Source organism: Hyalella azteca, unplaced genomic scaffold, assembly GCF_000764305.2.
Source record: "Hyalella azteca isolate HAZT.00-mixed unplaced genomic scaffold, Hazt_2.0.2 contig14872, whole genome shotgun sequence".
Taxonomy (NCBI): domain Eukaryota; kingdom Metazoa; phylum Arthropoda; class Malacostraca; order Amphipoda; family Hyalellidae; genus Hyalella; species Hyalella azteca.
This window is the reverse complement of record NW_025944743.1, coordinates 1-17,593: the sequence shown is the minus strand read 5'-3', so window position 1 is coordinate 17,593 and position 17,593 is coordinate 1. Positions and strand designations below refer to the sequence as shown.

General features: G+C 39.4%; 1 protein-coding gene across 1 annotated transcript; it reads left to right on the top strand.

Moving 5' to 3' along the window:
* Positions 1-1,432: 1,432 nt before the first annotated feature.
* On the top strand, positions 1,433-15,361 carry LOC108675839 (probable acyl-CoA dehydrogenase 6). The gene is made up of 8 exons (XM_018163879.2): positions 1,433-1,691; positions 2,245-2,365; positions 2,897-3,026; positions 3,597-3,703; positions 3,922-4,092; positions 5,563-5,682; positions 13,202-13,329; positions 13,896-15,361. Exons 1-8 carry the CDS (start codon positions 1,452-1,454, stop codon positions 14,013-14,015), a joined length of 1,137 nt encoding a protein of 378 aa, XP_018019368.1. The 5' UTR covers positions 1,433-1,451; the 3' UTR covers positions 14,016-15,361.
* Positions 15,362-17,593: the final 2,232 nt, after the last annotated feature.

Genomic DNA, 17,593 nt, shown 5'->3' with positions numbered 1-17,593 from the left:
TGTTTCTAGGGCAAAATTTGAGCTTATTCGTGAATCGTGATCGCGCGCTGGCGGCGCTGCGCGCGTGCCATCGCCGCCAAGAGTTCGCAACTTCGCGGTTCAAGAATGGCTTTCCACGGCTTTAGAAATAGACTTACGGCTTGAAAATTCATTATTTCGCGGCTCAAAAAATCCAGTCGCGGCTCACAGAGTAGATCTTTTCCTGACTTGTGTCGGAATTAGTTTTTATGTGTCTAAAATCATCTCTTAAATCAATCATCTATTAATTTATTTACCACTTAAAATCAGCAAATACAAGTATACTTAAAGGATTCTTAATATATTCAGACTTATTTAAAAGTCTCAAACCATAATATTCTTTTTACACAAACAGTTTATCACTATTTAGTAAAGCAAGGTCAACTATCAACTTTAATATGTGTTTCGATGTTCTCACTAGTTGACTTGGACTTTCAGCGACTGCTACATTTTCAGTAGCGGTAGCATCGCTACATTTAAGTAGCGATATGAGGTTTTGCTGCTACAGTGCTACCGCCGCTACCACTATATTTATAGATAAAGCCTTTAGATTTTACTTAATAGCATCAAATATTATTTAAAAACCAGCATGATACATACATAATATAAATTACTGAATAAAACTGTATAAAAGATTTCAGTGTAATGTCAACCTCAGCTTGTTACTAGTGTCAACATGTTAGTTGTTACCAGAGGTGGGCAGGAGCATGCTACATGTAGCGGCCACTACTAGCGGGCGCTACATTTTCAGTATCGGTAGCGGCACTACAATCTAGTGGGTGTAGCGGTAGCGGTAGTGCCTGCTATATTTAGAGCATGTAGCAGTAGCAGTAGGCCGGTAGCGGCTGCTACATTTCAAAGTAGCGCTGCCCAGCTCTGCCTGCAACGTATTAATATATTGGTTCCAATACTCACTCTTCTAGCCTTTTTCTGGCACATGGCAGCACAGCACAATGAGCACATGCACAGTGCATGTTCTACTAGCCTACTCAAAGAACTGTATGCATTTGTATAGCCCACTATATAAATGTAATCATCACAACCAGCCTATATATGCATGTTTTACCAGCCCTTCCCTTTCACACTGTTTTTAACTTGTTTCAGCACATTAAGCCTATTTTAAGAATGGTAGTTTCAAGTTTGAAAGTAAATTTGATGTTTATTCAATGTTTGAATTAATCATCGAATTGGCTATTAATTAGCATTTTTAAGTTGCTAAGTAGTAAGTACTTTTAGCTATGCAAAATTTTCTTAACAAAAGAAAGAATGAAATAAATTGCTTGCCAAATATACTTTGATTGACTTTTAATTGAATGACATTAGACTGACCAGAAAATAAGGTTATCATAATATTCAGCACAAAAAATCATATTAATGAAGTACTAATACAATTTTATTAAATTTTGCTGTTTTTCAGGGCCTCAGAATCAGATATGGCCATTTCACTCGCAAATCGGTGTGCATGGCAACTCAAAATCAGAAACTTTTGTGCAGGATATCATAATTTGAGTGCTCAGGTCTCTTTTCTTGGGTGTTTTCAAAAGCAAATTAAAAGCTTTCATACCAAGAGTCATGACTCTCAAAAGGCGGCTAAGGATGAAAATGATGCTAAAACTCTGTCAGGAGAGTTTTACAATGAGGAGCAACTGCAAATACAAGAAACTGTCAAAAGAGTGAGATTGTATGCTAAGTCTAAGATTAATAATAACTCTTCTAGGAGTTAATAAGTTTGCTCATTTTGTTAAGTGTTGATAGTATGGCAACTATATAATCTTGAAATAGTTTGATTAACATAGGTATTAGCTGCTGAAAGACATGCCTCTTACCTATCATATATATGCTGGCATTATCATTATGCCCTCTAATCCTGATGGAATGATCACTCAGCAAGCAATTTTTGTTCATTAATTCTTATCATGTGCTTAGAAAAAGTTTACAGTTGTTGATCACTGCCTTCCAGAAAATATATTGTGGATTTGTTTCAAATATTTGATATTGATGTTGTAAATTGCACTTGCTAAATTTAAAATTTATATCCGAGTATCTTGCCTCTGATTACTATACCATTAAATAGGTACCATACAGCTCTAGTTATAAGTGTCTACAATCACCATGGATTTTATAGTGCACATAATGTTCATTTTACTGTTACTTTTAATAATGTTGATTGTAATCAATTGTATTGACAAATAATCATGGGGAATTCACCTTGTCTTCTGATTTCAGATAATTGAAGCAGACATCAATCCATATGTGGATGAATGGGAAAAAGCTGGCATTTTTCCGGCTCATGAAGTTTTTCGGAAGCTTGGCCAAGCTGGCCTGTTGGGCATCAACAAACCTCAAGGCAAAGTGAAAATCCAGCATTGAATGTTGTTAGTAGGATATTTGCCTGCTAATAAAATGAATTGAGGATAAATTAGATATGACAAGTGAATCAATATGTTATAAAAGTTCTGCTTCACTGTAGTAATTTAAAGCTTAAATGTCCTGAAATTCAAAATATAGTTCATCAAAATCTCATCTATGTGAATGCTATTTATATCTTTTCGAGGGTGTCAATCAAATAAATTTTGGATATTAAATTCACTTGCATAGCAATTTAATCACTAGCTTTGTTTACATGATTAATAGCTTTTATAATTCTTGAACCAAAGTATTTTCTATGACCAATTTAGTGATGTATACAGTGCATGATGATGTGTAGATCTAGTATGCCATTATAAAACCCTTATAATAGTGGAAAAAAAATTTCTATATCAAGTTTTAAACTGTGATTTCTTATCAAATTCTAAATGTTTCTTGGTTTTAATTTTACCTGCTCTAATTTGTTATTATTAGTTATTTTGCGTGATATTAATGTTCATTAATATATCAGAGTATGGAGGTTTGGGACTGAGCTACAAGTACAACATGGCTTTCATTGAAGCTCTTGGCAATATAAACTGTGGTGGCATCCCTATGGCAATTACTGTTCAGACAGACATGGCTACACCTGCCTTGACATGGTGTGATTTTATTATTTTTATTGAAATTTCCTTCAATTCCTTATCCAAGTTCTGACCTATTCCAACTATTGAGAAATGCACAAAGGAAATGCATTCAATTATCTAACCAATTGGCCAGACATATTTTTGTTCCAATCAACAATGTTATTGAGTATTTCAGCTTCTTACTAAATGAACAGGCATTGGTCTCAATTTAAAACTCTCCAAATGGCATCTATAATTGCAAATAATTTTGTTTGAAAAAATTCAGCATTGATTGTCTTGAATCTATTTGCATATTTTTTGTGTTATATTTATTATTGTAAGTATTATGTCCTAATTCTTACACATCTTAGCATTAGCATTCTATCTTTTAATGTAAATTCATGATATATAAGATTTTTTATATAAATTTTATACATTTAAAGCTTAAAGAGGTTTATTGTTTGCAGATCTTGTTGAAGGTCAGGACTGGCTATACTGTTTATAAGCTCCTTATATCTCTGTTGAAATAAATTTTCCTATAATATAATAATGAAATATATATTATCATATAATTATATATATGATAATAATAACTATTAATTGCAGGTTTGGCAGCGAGAAATTGAAGCAAGAGTTTCTTGTGCCGAGCATCAGTGGGGAGTTTGTGGCATGCATCGGCGTGAGCGAGCCTCATGCTGGCTCTGATGTTGCAAGTAAGCACATTTTTGCTTTGGAGTTTTACAAATTTACTTTCTTATGATGAATGATCTCTCATGTATTTGCTTCTGACTTTTATTGTTTATCTTCATTTAATTAATCAAATCTGAGCTGACTTTCAAAGTAGGATTTATTGAGATTTTATTTGAATATATTGAAACATTCTTTTAGTAATGTCAAGAATTATCAACAAAGTAATAATATCACTTGTAAGGCATCAAGACGACAGCAAAGCGTGTTGGTGATGACCTCATCATCAACGGCTCAAAGATGTGGATCACGAACGGCACTCAGGCAGACTGGATGTGCTGCTTAGCCAACACATCCACTGACAAGAAACCACATCTCAACAAGAGCCTCATTTGTCTGCCTCTCAAGACTCCTGGTTTGTCTGATTAGAATAAGAAAAAAAATCGAATAGAAGTAGTCAAAAGTAAGTAGTTTTCTATTATGTCATATATTTTTAAGTTGGACACTCGAAGTGATTACTCTATCAGTTTTACATTACGTTCAGGTTCAGGTTCAAGATATCGGTATTCATTACTTATCGTTTTGTCAGGTGGTTGCCGAGTGGCGCTTGATATGCACGTATGAAAAAGTTCTCTTTGGAAAGGTTATGGCAAAAATAGTACAAAGAGAGGGTTGTAATGAAACACTGATACATTTCATATTAAATTGGAAAATTCAAGTTCCCATCCTACGCTAACAAAAATCTCTAGTACTTGAAAAGGGTAATCTGAACACAATCAAAAGTCCAAAACCCATCAGTTTACATCATTGAAATCATCTAATGTTACCGGAAAAATGCCGATGCATTGCAGTTCCGTTGAGCCGTATGACTGTTGTATACGACTGTAACTTACACACACGTTTGCGGCCGTATGATCAGCGGCCGTACCGCTGCTGTATTCTCGCGTCCGCTTTCACATTTGCTCTTTCTTCATGGCTGTATTTCTCGCGCTATAGTGATGTCTCGCGGCTGGTCTAACCGTAGAGTTTTTGATGACCGTACTTTGGAATAGTGGTGCTCGTCTTCATAGTCGATGAAAATACTCCAACTCCGTTGCCGTACTGCGGTCGAAGATGACTGTGACCGTACCGCTTCTTCTGATGAAAATAGTGACCGTATCGTATTGATGACCGTACCGATGATAATTCTTTGTGTAGATCTCGAAAACTTAAATCTTCTGATGACGTGGGCCGCGGCCGTTACGTCCGCTGACTGCAGACCGTGCTTGCGTGACGGTCACCTACGTAGAACAACCTTTGGCGCGAATTTTAAGGTCCTTATATACGCTAGTGTCGCGCACAGTTAAGCATATACCCTCGAAGTGACGCCACATTCCTCGAATGGAATTTCCCTCGCGCTGAGCTCGCCAACGTTCAATGTAAACTAAATCCTTCCCACGGTCTCGAAACAACCGCGCCTTACACACTTGCTATATCGCTTCGACCCGCATTCTTAGCATTCGCAACACCTACGCATAATACATGTTTAATATTACCTACTTTATTCATGTCTTCCAAGATTATTTGTCTTGAATGCAATGAAAAATTTAGGTGCCAAGCCTCTCTTTCTTTTAATTTGATTAATTTTCAAGTGTTTTAGTTTTTCAAGAATATTTCTGTCCAAACTCCAATAAAGTTCATTTCTTTCACTACTGTTACCCAGTCAACTGTGATGTAGTTTTATGTGTTCAACTTCCAACAAATGAATAAGTTTGGTATAATAGTACCGGTAATAATGTATTTTTGAAGATCTAGAAATAATATGAGTAAATGAGTACGTACAAATGTAAAAAAAATTTTATTAGTTGTAATAGTAATAATAGTACGATAAATAAATTTGCCGCAGGCGTACACGTTGCTCGCAAGATCAGCAAGCTGGGCATGCACAGCTCTGACACTGNATCCACATCACCAATAAACCAAACACAATCATCACAGGAGACATTAACGCCCACCACAACTCCTGGCACTCACCTTACAATGATCACAGAGGCATACTAATAGAAGACATCATACAGAATCTGTCTCTTATACACATCTAGATGTGTATAAGAGACAGCTCTGTATCTCATTACTTCGAACTTGGTGCCGTTGTACTGCATATTGTTCACTAAGGCCCAATTGTAGATTGTCGTAAAGTCATTCTGTAACCTCTCGCAGTCTAGGTCATCTGTGATCTTCATCAGCACTCTTGTGTCGTTCGCAAATGACGATGTAGATGCGTGGGTAAGTTTCGAGTTGATATCAGCAATATGGATGAGGAGCAGGATCGGTCCAAGCACTGAGCCCTGTGTAACTCCGCTTTCCACCCTCCTTCTCTCCTTTTCGAGTTTCCAATTGCGACAGTTTGTACTCTATATGTAAGGAAATTGTCGATTCACCCTAACAGGCTTCATCCTACCGCCAACAGCCTCAGCTTTCTAAAGAGCACCATGCAGGTTCTTGATCCTTTTATCTGTTGAAAACTAAATGCAGTAGATGAAGTACTAGAAATACTAACAAGATGAGATTTCATAAAACATTCCCAAATTTCGAAATGCTTTACACATTATGTACTGACATATACACCTGCTTTTACAGTTCCAAATAGAGCGTCTGTCAGGCAAGCTATGCTACCTGCAGTTGTTGCAGAGGCTCATATGCATTCTTGTACACAGCGAGCGGTGAGATGATGCGGGATGATGTACGATGGTGCAGGATTATTTATTGTGGTGCAGGGTAATGCACTCATGTTTAGGATGGGTAGTGAGATTATCGACATGTGGCGCGTTGTAACTCAAATTATGATTGAAATTGCGGTGCTATATACGAGTCATGTTTTTTAAGTAAGAACCGTTTTGCGATTCCGCCGCCGCAGCGCTACGGTCGGCGTTCCGCGCATGCGCGCTGGTTACTTACATCTCTTGTCTACGCACTGATGCCATAGCAGTCTGATTCTTCATTATATACGTTGTTTACTTAGTGTTTAAGAGCCTCCGACAATCGTGAGCCCCGCTGAATGTGAAGTACGGGCTGTTATACGATTTCTTGGGGCTAAAGGCGTAAAACTGAACAATATTCATCGTGAGATCGTTGAAGTTTATGGGCAAAACATTATAAGTGATGAAATGGTAAGGAAATGGGCGAGAGCATTTAGCGCTGCTCCAAATGTTACCGGTCTGCTTTTGATTGGAGTGCGTCCCTTTACGTTACCAAATTGACAATCACCAAATCCCCGCCTCCCGAAAGGGAGGCCCGAAGCCTGTTTTTTGGCCGGGCCGGCGCACGGACCCCCGTGTGTTGCTGCGGTGTTGCTGCTAAGATCGGGGATGTTGAAGCTAACCCGGGACCGGTGTTGGTGTGTCAGATCTGCGGCGGCCGAATCACGAAACGACAGACGTCTTTCCGACGTAATTCACAATCATTACACTGGGTTCACAAAAAAATGCACCACAATCAAAATAGCAGACTACAGCAACAACTGGACCTGCAGTCTTCACACAGCACTTCTAACTACCACAAACCCACATATTCAACCAAACATACCTCAGCAAAACAACTCAGCACAACCTCCCCAACGACCCACTCAAAAACTAGTCATTAGTTACACCAAACCCTTCAAACCAAAACCAACCACAACAACTCCAACCAAAAAACAGGGAAATAGCCGAAACACCCTCAAAGTTCTCCAAATAGACATAAACACACTATCAAACAAAATAGATGAACTAGCCCTACTTGCCAAACAACATCAAATAGACATTTTCACTGTACAAGAAACAAAACTCAAGCCCACAACACGAACACCAACAATTGCAGGTTTCACAACTATAAGACAAGACAGAACACACAAATATGGTGGCCGTGTACTAACTTACATAAAAAATAACATAACCTTTTCCCCCATTCAAATCCCACCTAACATAAACCAAGCTGCTACTGAATTTCAAATCTCTCAAGTCCACTTATCCAATAATAAGTCAATTTACATAGCCAACCTATACATTCCTCCTAGAGACACCAATCATCCATTACACAACCAAATAGATCAACTCATCACCGAATGCTTAATCCACATCACCAATAAACCAAACACAATCATCACAGGAGACATTAACGCCCACCACAACTCTTGGCACTCACCTTACAATGACCACAGAGGCATACTAATAGAAGACATCATACAGAATTCAAACCACATTATCCTCAACCAACATTCACCTACTCTTCTACAAACCACAAACAATCAACAACCTACCTCTCCTGACATTTCCACAGCCTCTGACACTATAGCAAACCACATTACCTGGACCACTCTGACAGAACTTTCATCTGACCACCTACCTATACTACTAGACTATAGAACAAAAACAAACTTCTGACTACAACATCAAACAAAAACATACACTAACTACCCCAAAGCCAACTGGGCCTCCTTTTCAACTGAAATAGAATCAGCACTAGAAAACATAGCAGACCCAGCTGACATACCTGTCGCAAACAAAACCCTCACTAACATAATACAAGCAGACAAACACAACATTCTTAAAGGCAAAATAAAAACAAAACAACCACCTATTCCAGACAACATTAGAGCTCTCATAACTCAAATAAATCAAATCAGAACCGCAAATCACACAGACCCGCAACTACTGCAGTTAAACAGAGAAATTGATAGATCCATACAAGACCATAAAACAAACATTTGGAGAGAACACTTGGAGCAACACTGAGACAACAAACACAACAGCCATATACTCTGGAAAACAATACATCAACTATCAAGCAAAACCATTCCCACTCAACCAAACAAATCCATCAGATTCCCAAATAAAATAGCACATACTTCCAAAGACAAAGTAAAATCCTTCAACAACCAATTCATAAACATAACAAAACATCAAACCTGCCCTCACTACAGAAAAATATACAGAAAAATCAAAAACTTACGAAAAGATCAGATGACCATCACAACAGATATAACCACTTCTGCAAATAAAAATAGCAAGAACAACAAATCCACGGGCCCTGATAACATTAACATTCAACACCTAAAACACCTTGGACCCAACGCAATATCATACCTTACCAAAATATACAACATAGCAATAAACAAAAACATCATCCCACGCACATGGAAACTAGCCAAGATCACACCCATACCCAAACCCAACAAAGACACATCCATAGGTTCTTCTTACAGACCAATATGACTCCTCAGTCCTATCTCCAAAACATTAGAAAAAATCATACTCAACATCATTCAACATCTCATTCCACAAATAGCTCACCAACATGGTTTCAAGGGAAATCACTCCACAGTCACAGCCCTACACTAACTTCCCCAACATATTACCCGCGGATTCAATCAGAAACAACCACCTTCACGAACCATTACAATAGCACTAGACATGTCCAAAGCATTCGACACAGTAAACCTACACAAGTTAATAGGCAAACTCAAAGATAGAAATTCCACCAACATCAACGAAATACATATCCAATTACATAAAAGGAATAAAAGGCTACACTTTTCAATAACACCACTTCCAAACAGGAGAATTTCAAAACAGGCATCCCACATGGGGGCGTCCTTTCACCCACTCTATTCAACATATACACCTCAGACCTCCCCACTCCACCCACAGATGTACACATGATTACCTATGCAGACGACATTACCATTTTCTCATCACACCACATTTACAAAATTGCAGAACAACGTATACAACCATTTCTGCTACAGATGTTGGGGTCTATTTAATAAATAAGCAAACAAATTCTGGTTTCCCCAAACTTTTAATACATAACTATAATAGACAAATGACGGATATGAGAATACAAATGAATAAACCGTGTATTTCCTTAGCACTTCTAACTCCGGCCTCAGGTTTCGGAGCCTTTCTGAAAATGCACGAATAAACTAATTATGGACACTAACACATCAGAATATAATGCAAACTAGGCAAAAATAAGTATAGTAACAGATTAATACAAGTAATGATAATCGTAGTCGCCTATATAAACTATTGGATATATGTAAACATGACTATCACATGAATAACTAGACATAATACCTACACGCACCTATCTCTGTGGTGGGATTCCCATACAATGACGAAATACATAGCGCATCTAAACGAAGTCACGTCAAAGGTGAATCAAAACGCTAAACGATAAATTTCAAGAGTCTTATTGCAATCCCTTACACAGATACACGACTGGACTATCAGAAAATACCTCCAACTAAAAGCATCCAAAAGTACAGCCACACTTTTCACACCTAACCCTGGTGAATACATGAAAACACTAAACCTTATCATAGACAATACCACAGTTCCCACCATCATACACTCAGAAATACTAGGAATCACATTCGACCTAAAAATTTAACTTCAATACCCACATCCATAATACACATGACAAAGCAACTAAAACAATAAAAATTCTAAAATCTCTCACATCAGCAAACTGGGGAAAACAAAGAGAAGTCCTACTCACAACCTACAAAACTATAACACAACCTATAATAGAATATGGCAGCACCATCTGGTCCCCAGCCTAGCACAAACTCACGCAAATAAACTACAAACATTCCAAAACACAGCACTCCGCATTGCATCAGGTTGTACAGCTGACACTAACCAAAGCCACCTACACACAGAAACAAAAACGCTTCCAATAGACCAGCACCTCAGACTCCATGCATCACAACTGAGACTAAAAGCTCAAGCACCGACCCACCCACTTCACACTCACACTCAACCTTACAACCTACCCAGACCTATGAAACAAACAGTTTTCACAAACAGAAACTACACCACTAACATCTTCATAGAACCAGATCAAGCCACAACAGAAACACATAACAGACGCAATAAACAAATACACACTACAATCACAACTAACTACATAGACAACCTACCAAACAATGCCGTACTTTCTGCACCAGCACCAGCCATAGACTCTTCAGAAACTCAATTATTCAGACACACACGCCGTGCACTTGCACAACTCCGACTCCGTACAAACAAGTCCCCTTACTACACTAATAGTCTAATACCTACACAAGATAGATCCAGTCACACATCCATCCGCCCTTTGCAGACTCTGTCACGAACATGTGCACAACACCAACCACCTGTTCAGCTGCTCGGAGCTGGTCACGCCCTTGCCCAGTTAAAATTTAGGGCAGGGAATAGAGCAGGCCGTCGCCCCAGTTAAAATTTAGGGCAGGGAATAGAGCAGGCCGTCGCCGGCTGCAGAGCCGGCGTAGAGACGCGACAGAGCAGCGATAGAGCAGAAATGTCCGCTTTAGAGACGATATCGCCAGCCGCGTATCAGCGCTAATTAGCTTCTGAGTACCTGCCCAGGTGTGCTCTGTCCTGCCGTCACGTACATACTCGCTCGTTTTACGCTAGAAGATCTATTTTACCTATTTAACTTTCATGCTATTGTTTAAGATACAAAATGAACTAACGTATATATAAAATGTAGGGTTAACTAAGCAACTAGAAAATTGTAGTGAATAGGTTCAACTTTTGGAGAGATGAACGTCAGTGATAGTAAAATGATAATGATAGTAGAATGATTACGTAGTATAGAATGCTAGTGGAATGTTAAGACTTTAAGACGTGAAACTTCTTATAGTTCCCTCAATATGTAACGTGTCCATGAATTTCTGATCTAACAAGATGTCACGATAATCTCAGCGTAGAATAATAATATCAAAAATAATAATAACAATAACAATTATAACAATAACAACAATAACATTAATAAAACCAATAATAAAACAATAAAATTGTACGTCTAAGAAACAACCAAAAGCCGACCATTTAAGACTTGAGACGTGCATTGCGATAATTTTGTCTCTATATCAGCCATGGCGCAGCGCAGTTTTAGGGATAGATGGCCGGTTATTGTTTCACGGCTCCATCCTGCTGAAGCGCGAATAGCCCGGCTAAACCCGGCGCCGGTCTCGGCTCAAAATTTTAACTGGGTGTCGCCCCTGGTTTTGTGGAGCTCTCCCATCGAGGCGGTAGGGCTGTTGGCGCGCTGGGGAGAGAGGTTAGGCTGGACACAAGAATGCGTGTAGGCCCCGTCCCGCATTTGTCGCGGGACCGGGAGGGCAAACAACAACAACAACAGCATTTAAAGATGGCCGCACAAATGTGCATAATGAAGAACGAAGTGGGCGTCCTTCGAACGTTAATGAAGATTTGGTGCAGAAAGTGGACGAAAAGGTGAGCGAAAACACGCTCTACAATTACATTGTCCGACTGCTTTCCTCAATATTCTCGAAGTGTTTTGTATCGCATTGTGACCGCGAACTTTAATTACCGGAAATTGTGCTAACGTTGAGCTCCAAAAATGTTGACGGATTTGCACAAAACGTTTAGGCGATGCATTGACTTTCCTTGAGCGGTGCCACAATGAAGGTGAAGATTTTTTAAAACAAATTGTTACTGGTGACGAAACATGGGTGGCCTACGTAACACCAGAATCGAAACAACAATCCATGGAATGGCGACATCCATGATGGCCCAAAAAAGTGAAGTTTAAGCAAACAATTTCTGCCCAGAAAATCATGTGCATAGTTTTTTGGGACAGAAAAGGAGTATTGCTAGTGGAATTTGTGCCTCGTAATTCCTTATTGGAATTAGAAGTTTCTGCCTCGTAATTCCTTATTGGAAGACCTTATTGTGAGACAATGAAAAATCTGCATCGTGTAATCCAGAACAAAAAGTGTGGCAAGTTGAGTAAGATAGGGGTATTGTTTTGCTGCATGACAATGCCCGTCCACATGTGGCTATTCAGACCAAAGGTCTCTTCAAATCATTTAAATGGGAAACTCTAGAATCTTGATCATCCTCCATACAGCCATGATCTGGTGCCCTGTGACTACCATCTGTTGCTGCGCTTGAAGAAACACCTGGGCGGTCGGAGTCTTCAAGACGATAACTAAGTCAAAACATTTGGGATGCAGTGGTTTACAAGTCAGACGGCAGAATTTTATCAGGAGGATATTCAAAAACTGGTGCCACGTTATGACAAGTGCCTCAATATTCACGGAAATTATGAAGAAAAGTAGATTAAGGTACAGGCTTTCATGTAAAAATAAAAAATATTGCGATATATTTGCACGTCTTTTTTTAATTTCTAAACGGTACTTTCTTAAAAAACATGCCTCGTACCTGAAAATCGTGTTACATAGTAACATACCGTGATGAATGTCTTGTGTTTGGGCGTGCTACTGACGTTTAACATCGGCTGCTCGTCTCGTTACGTGAATTTATTTATATACAATGTCAATTGATATATTTTGGTATGCATAGTCACTGCTGAAATTTATCATGCAATAATGATACAATCGTCAGATTTATTGACCGCATTACAATGTGAGTTAATGGAGAAAGTAAATCGATGATTAATAATAATAAATCTTTAATATAATGCTTTAAGATATTATTATTATAATATATTGTGCTTCTTGCCGTTGGCAGACCTGTACGAGGGGGGAGCAGATGTGCTGGCGCTGGCGTCGATGGTTAAGCTGAAGGGCGGGCGGCTGGGCAGGGAGGTGGCCGACGCCTGCCTCCAGTACTGGGGCGGCATGGGCTACACCGACGAGGTCAGGGGCAGCTATTTAACTTCATTTCATTGAACAAATGCCGCGAGGAACTGAATTATAACTTCTTTACCTTCATTTGATTCAGCAGAGGTTGTATTTTAAAAATTGCTTCATAGTTTCTAACTCAGTCAGCCAGTCACTGACGGCTTTCCAAGCTAAGCCCATCAGTGACGGATGAGAAATCGACCTCTAAGTGAACTCAGGGCGCTACGTGAGCTTAGGCAGCTACGTGAGCTTAGGTTGCTACTTTTGCTTAGGCCGCTACGTGTGTTTAGGCCGATACGTGTACTCCAGCGAATATCGATGGTACGGCCCCTGGTTTTTACCGCCGTATCTTCTGCTAGTTGGACCTGCTACCTAAGCAGTATCTTTCATCAATTTCATAGGTCATAGGTTAGGTCTAGCCTAGATGTTTAGCCTAGTTAGGTCTGAATCTATAGTTTCTTAAAGGAATGTAATGACACAGGTGCTGGAACTACATGAATCTATAGTTTATGTACGCAGTATTATAACACATGCTGGTACGATGAGCATCTATTATTGCTAAATGCAAGGCTACGTTGCAGGTGCTGGTGAGTCGTGCGTTCCGCGACATGCGTCTGGGCAGCATCGGTGGAGGCGCTGATGAGGTCATGCTGAGCATCATAGCCAAGACCATGGGCACCCTGCCGCCCTTCAGAGACTAACTTCTGTTGCTGCTGAGCATCATAGCCAAGACCATGGGCATCCTGCCGCCCTTCAGAGACTGACTTCTGTTGCTGCTGAGCATCATAGCCAAGACCATGGGCATCCTGCCGCCCTTCAGAAACTAACTTCTATTGGCATCATCTGCTTCAGTTGTTATGGTTCCTTCGTTCGTTTTGGATGCTCTGTGAATCGTCTAAGCAACAAACTTAATTACAGTGATTGTTTCTGGAGATAAATTATTTTGAAATTCGATGTTTGTCTACCGTGGACTGTTACAGGAACGATATACTGAGAGTGATGAGTGACGACGATAAGGACGAGATATAATCAATGTGCAAGATTATATTCCTCGCGTTATCAAGAAATTCTGCAACTATAACTATTATCTAAATAATCTGTAACCTTGTTCGTTAGTTTACCTTGGATATTTCGCCCACGTGATGGAAGTTGGCTTGATGTCTTGTCGGTGACGTTGAACTGGTGCTATTTATTTTATAAATACATGTAGAACTGTTTACGCGAAATATGTCAGCGATTCGTGTATGGAATTTAAAATGTAAAGTGATTGTTATAACTATTTTATATGGATATATATATTTATTTTTCTAGAAGCTTCTCCTCGATTTACTTCCACGTTGGCATCCTTTTCTCTGACCTCTGTGCTGACACCCTTTAACAATTGTTCCCTTAACCTCGCTCACAAATATTACTTTCAAATGGTCACTAGTGCAATTAGACCTCAAATCTCTCCCACCTCAAGTTACTTTTAGATTCTATTATTATCACCAGCATTAAAGATAACAAAAAAGTGCATATATACACCCCTTTTGGGTGAATAAACGCATTTGTTGGATAATTATTGAAAACTTCTCAAATCACTTGAGACCTTCCGCCTCTGGCGATTTATATTTTCAACTTTTGGCGTGAAATAGTTTGATAGTTAACCAAACTACTGTTTTAATTATTATCATCGTTATAACTACTGCTAGTAAAGTAGTTACCGTTACTTTTCCTACTACTTACTACAGCTACTGTGCTAGTACTACCTAACTACCGTTACTACTACTACTTACTACCTACGTAGCTTAGCTCATCAGATTTTGCTTCCGTGACGTCATAAAGTACGGTTAGGTTTGCGTCGTGTCTCGTAACTTGCTGCATCTTATGTTGTTTTTAAGTTTCATGTGGTGCTAATGTTGTGAAATCATGCGACCTTCAGAATTTCAGTTTTTAATAATAAATCTTGTTATTTGAGAACGTGCTTGTGCAGCGTAACAAAACAATTCCATTTAAACGTTGGATTTTGGAAATAATTGTACAGTGTTATAATAAATGCAGGAAAATGTCTAACTAATCCTTGACAAAGTAAATGGTAAACTGTTCTTTAAATAAAAGTTATTACAATATAATTCACTATGAAACGATGTGGGATAAGCATTACCTTATTGCATCACAGTCATCTGGCCGTAGCTCCACCAGTGGCATATGTTCGATCTAGCACATTATGATGCCCAGATATTGTCTGTTACAAGCTGTGTTTAATCTTTATCAGTTGGTATGTAAAAAGTTTGAATTTTTGAAGTTGTGTTTTTTTTGCTCCTCTTTGCAGAGAATGTGAAGGTTATATCGTACCTCTCAGTAGTTGATCGTAAATTTGTTTGATATCAAATTGCGCTGTATACAACCGGCCATTTAAACGATGAGCGGCAAATGCCATACTTTTTAATGACTAGAAAGTTCAATTATTAATTAATCATGAACCTACTCAAGCGCATATTATGGGCCCGGCCCCATCAATAGAAGAACATGTAAACAACTTAAACTATTGCTCTAGTGATCATTTGATACCTCCTTACACAAACTTGAATATAATCAAAACTTATGGGGGAATAGTTAAAAAGATTAAATGTGTGACATTCATTAAAGCATCAATATGAATCCAATGCATCTTACTGAATCAATTACTATTATTATGCACTGGATATCAACATTTGGTTGAGCCTTTTGTACCTCGTTGTTCTACATACATGCAATAAATAGTTATAGGCATTACATTAAAGTTAAATCTCTGGGAACTTCAATTTAAATATTATTCGAGTTACTCCACTATTCGCGTTAGTAATCATCGCAAAAAACAATCAAAATGATAAAAAAACAATTGTACAATTTTACGCAAGAACATTCACCCAGCTCAGGTGGCAGCGTAAACTGGATGTGGGATGTATTCGCGTTCAAGGCAACGTTGGTAGTTCGCGTACTTTTCCGCCTCAGCGGACGGCTACCAGCGCCGGAACGTCGCAGCCGCCGCAATAAAAACATTTCCCCTGGCCCGCAAGTCGGTCATCCCATCAGGCAGACCTGTGGCTTTATGTCCACCCAGCGTGGACCCCCCGCAAAGAAAAAGAAAGATGGCCTGCAGGGCGGCGGCCGGCGAGCACGACCTAAAGCGCTGCGCCTGCAGGCTGCAGGCTGGTTGCTCGCCTGCTGCAGGCATTGGTACTCTTTGGTCTGTTCATACTTGTGACTTGGGTCTCGGAACGTCTGGTCGAGTGGTCGTGCTGCGAGACCACAAAATTTGAATGATTAACAATATTATAAAAAAGTGGCATAGATTATAGATAGTACCTATATGAATGATGAAAGTGATATGCTTTGCTGTGCTGAAACTGCTGATAAGCTACAAATAACCTAAACGTTCTCACTCTATGCTGACATGATAAATTTTATTGTTGAGTAATGAATTTCAATGACATGGATTGCATAATCTATTTTAAATCTAAACCAGTAAAACCACAAACTCGTTAAATCCCATAAGGGCCATGACCAGAAATCTGATGCTCATTGCTCATCAGTGACAATTCAAGAAGGTGTGTTATAGTTTATACTAACAAATGCCCCCAGGCCCCAGCCTCCAGGTGTGTGTTTAGTGTCCCCAGCACCCCAGGTGTGTGGACACTGGACAGTGTGGTTAGTTCCTGCATATGTGGTTTGTGCCTCCCAGGGGGGCAGGGGCCAGGTCCCAGGTGTGTTGTTCATGTCCCCACTCCCCACTCACTCCCCAGGACCCCAAGTAGGGTAAAGTGGTAAACACACCATATTCTGACACCTTAAGGACGTAGCAAGAAATAAATGGCTATAAATAGATCACCCTATGCGCAACTCGAGTTCTGATTGGTTTACATCACTCTCAAAACACCACACTATGCGCCAGCAATGATGAAACGTCACAAACTGTTGCCATATTTATTTAAAAGCCTTTAGAATTCAAATCTACAAAATTGCTGAATTCCAACACTGTGTGTGACTAAATGCGGCAATCGGCATAGTGTGAGACTAATTCTGTCAGCGCTTTAAAACCATAATATGTAATTCCAACATCCTGTGTTAGAATTAGGACATCCTGTGTGAGCTGTGTTGGAATACGACAGTAAACGACACCCTGTGTGTCGTAATTCCAACGCCCTGTGTCGGAACAGGGGTCGCCATGGTCAGGAAGGTGCAGCGTGTACGCCGGAGGTTCGTTTTCGGATGTGCGCCAGTACGCCAGGAAAGAAAGTTGCCAATATGCTTGCTAAAA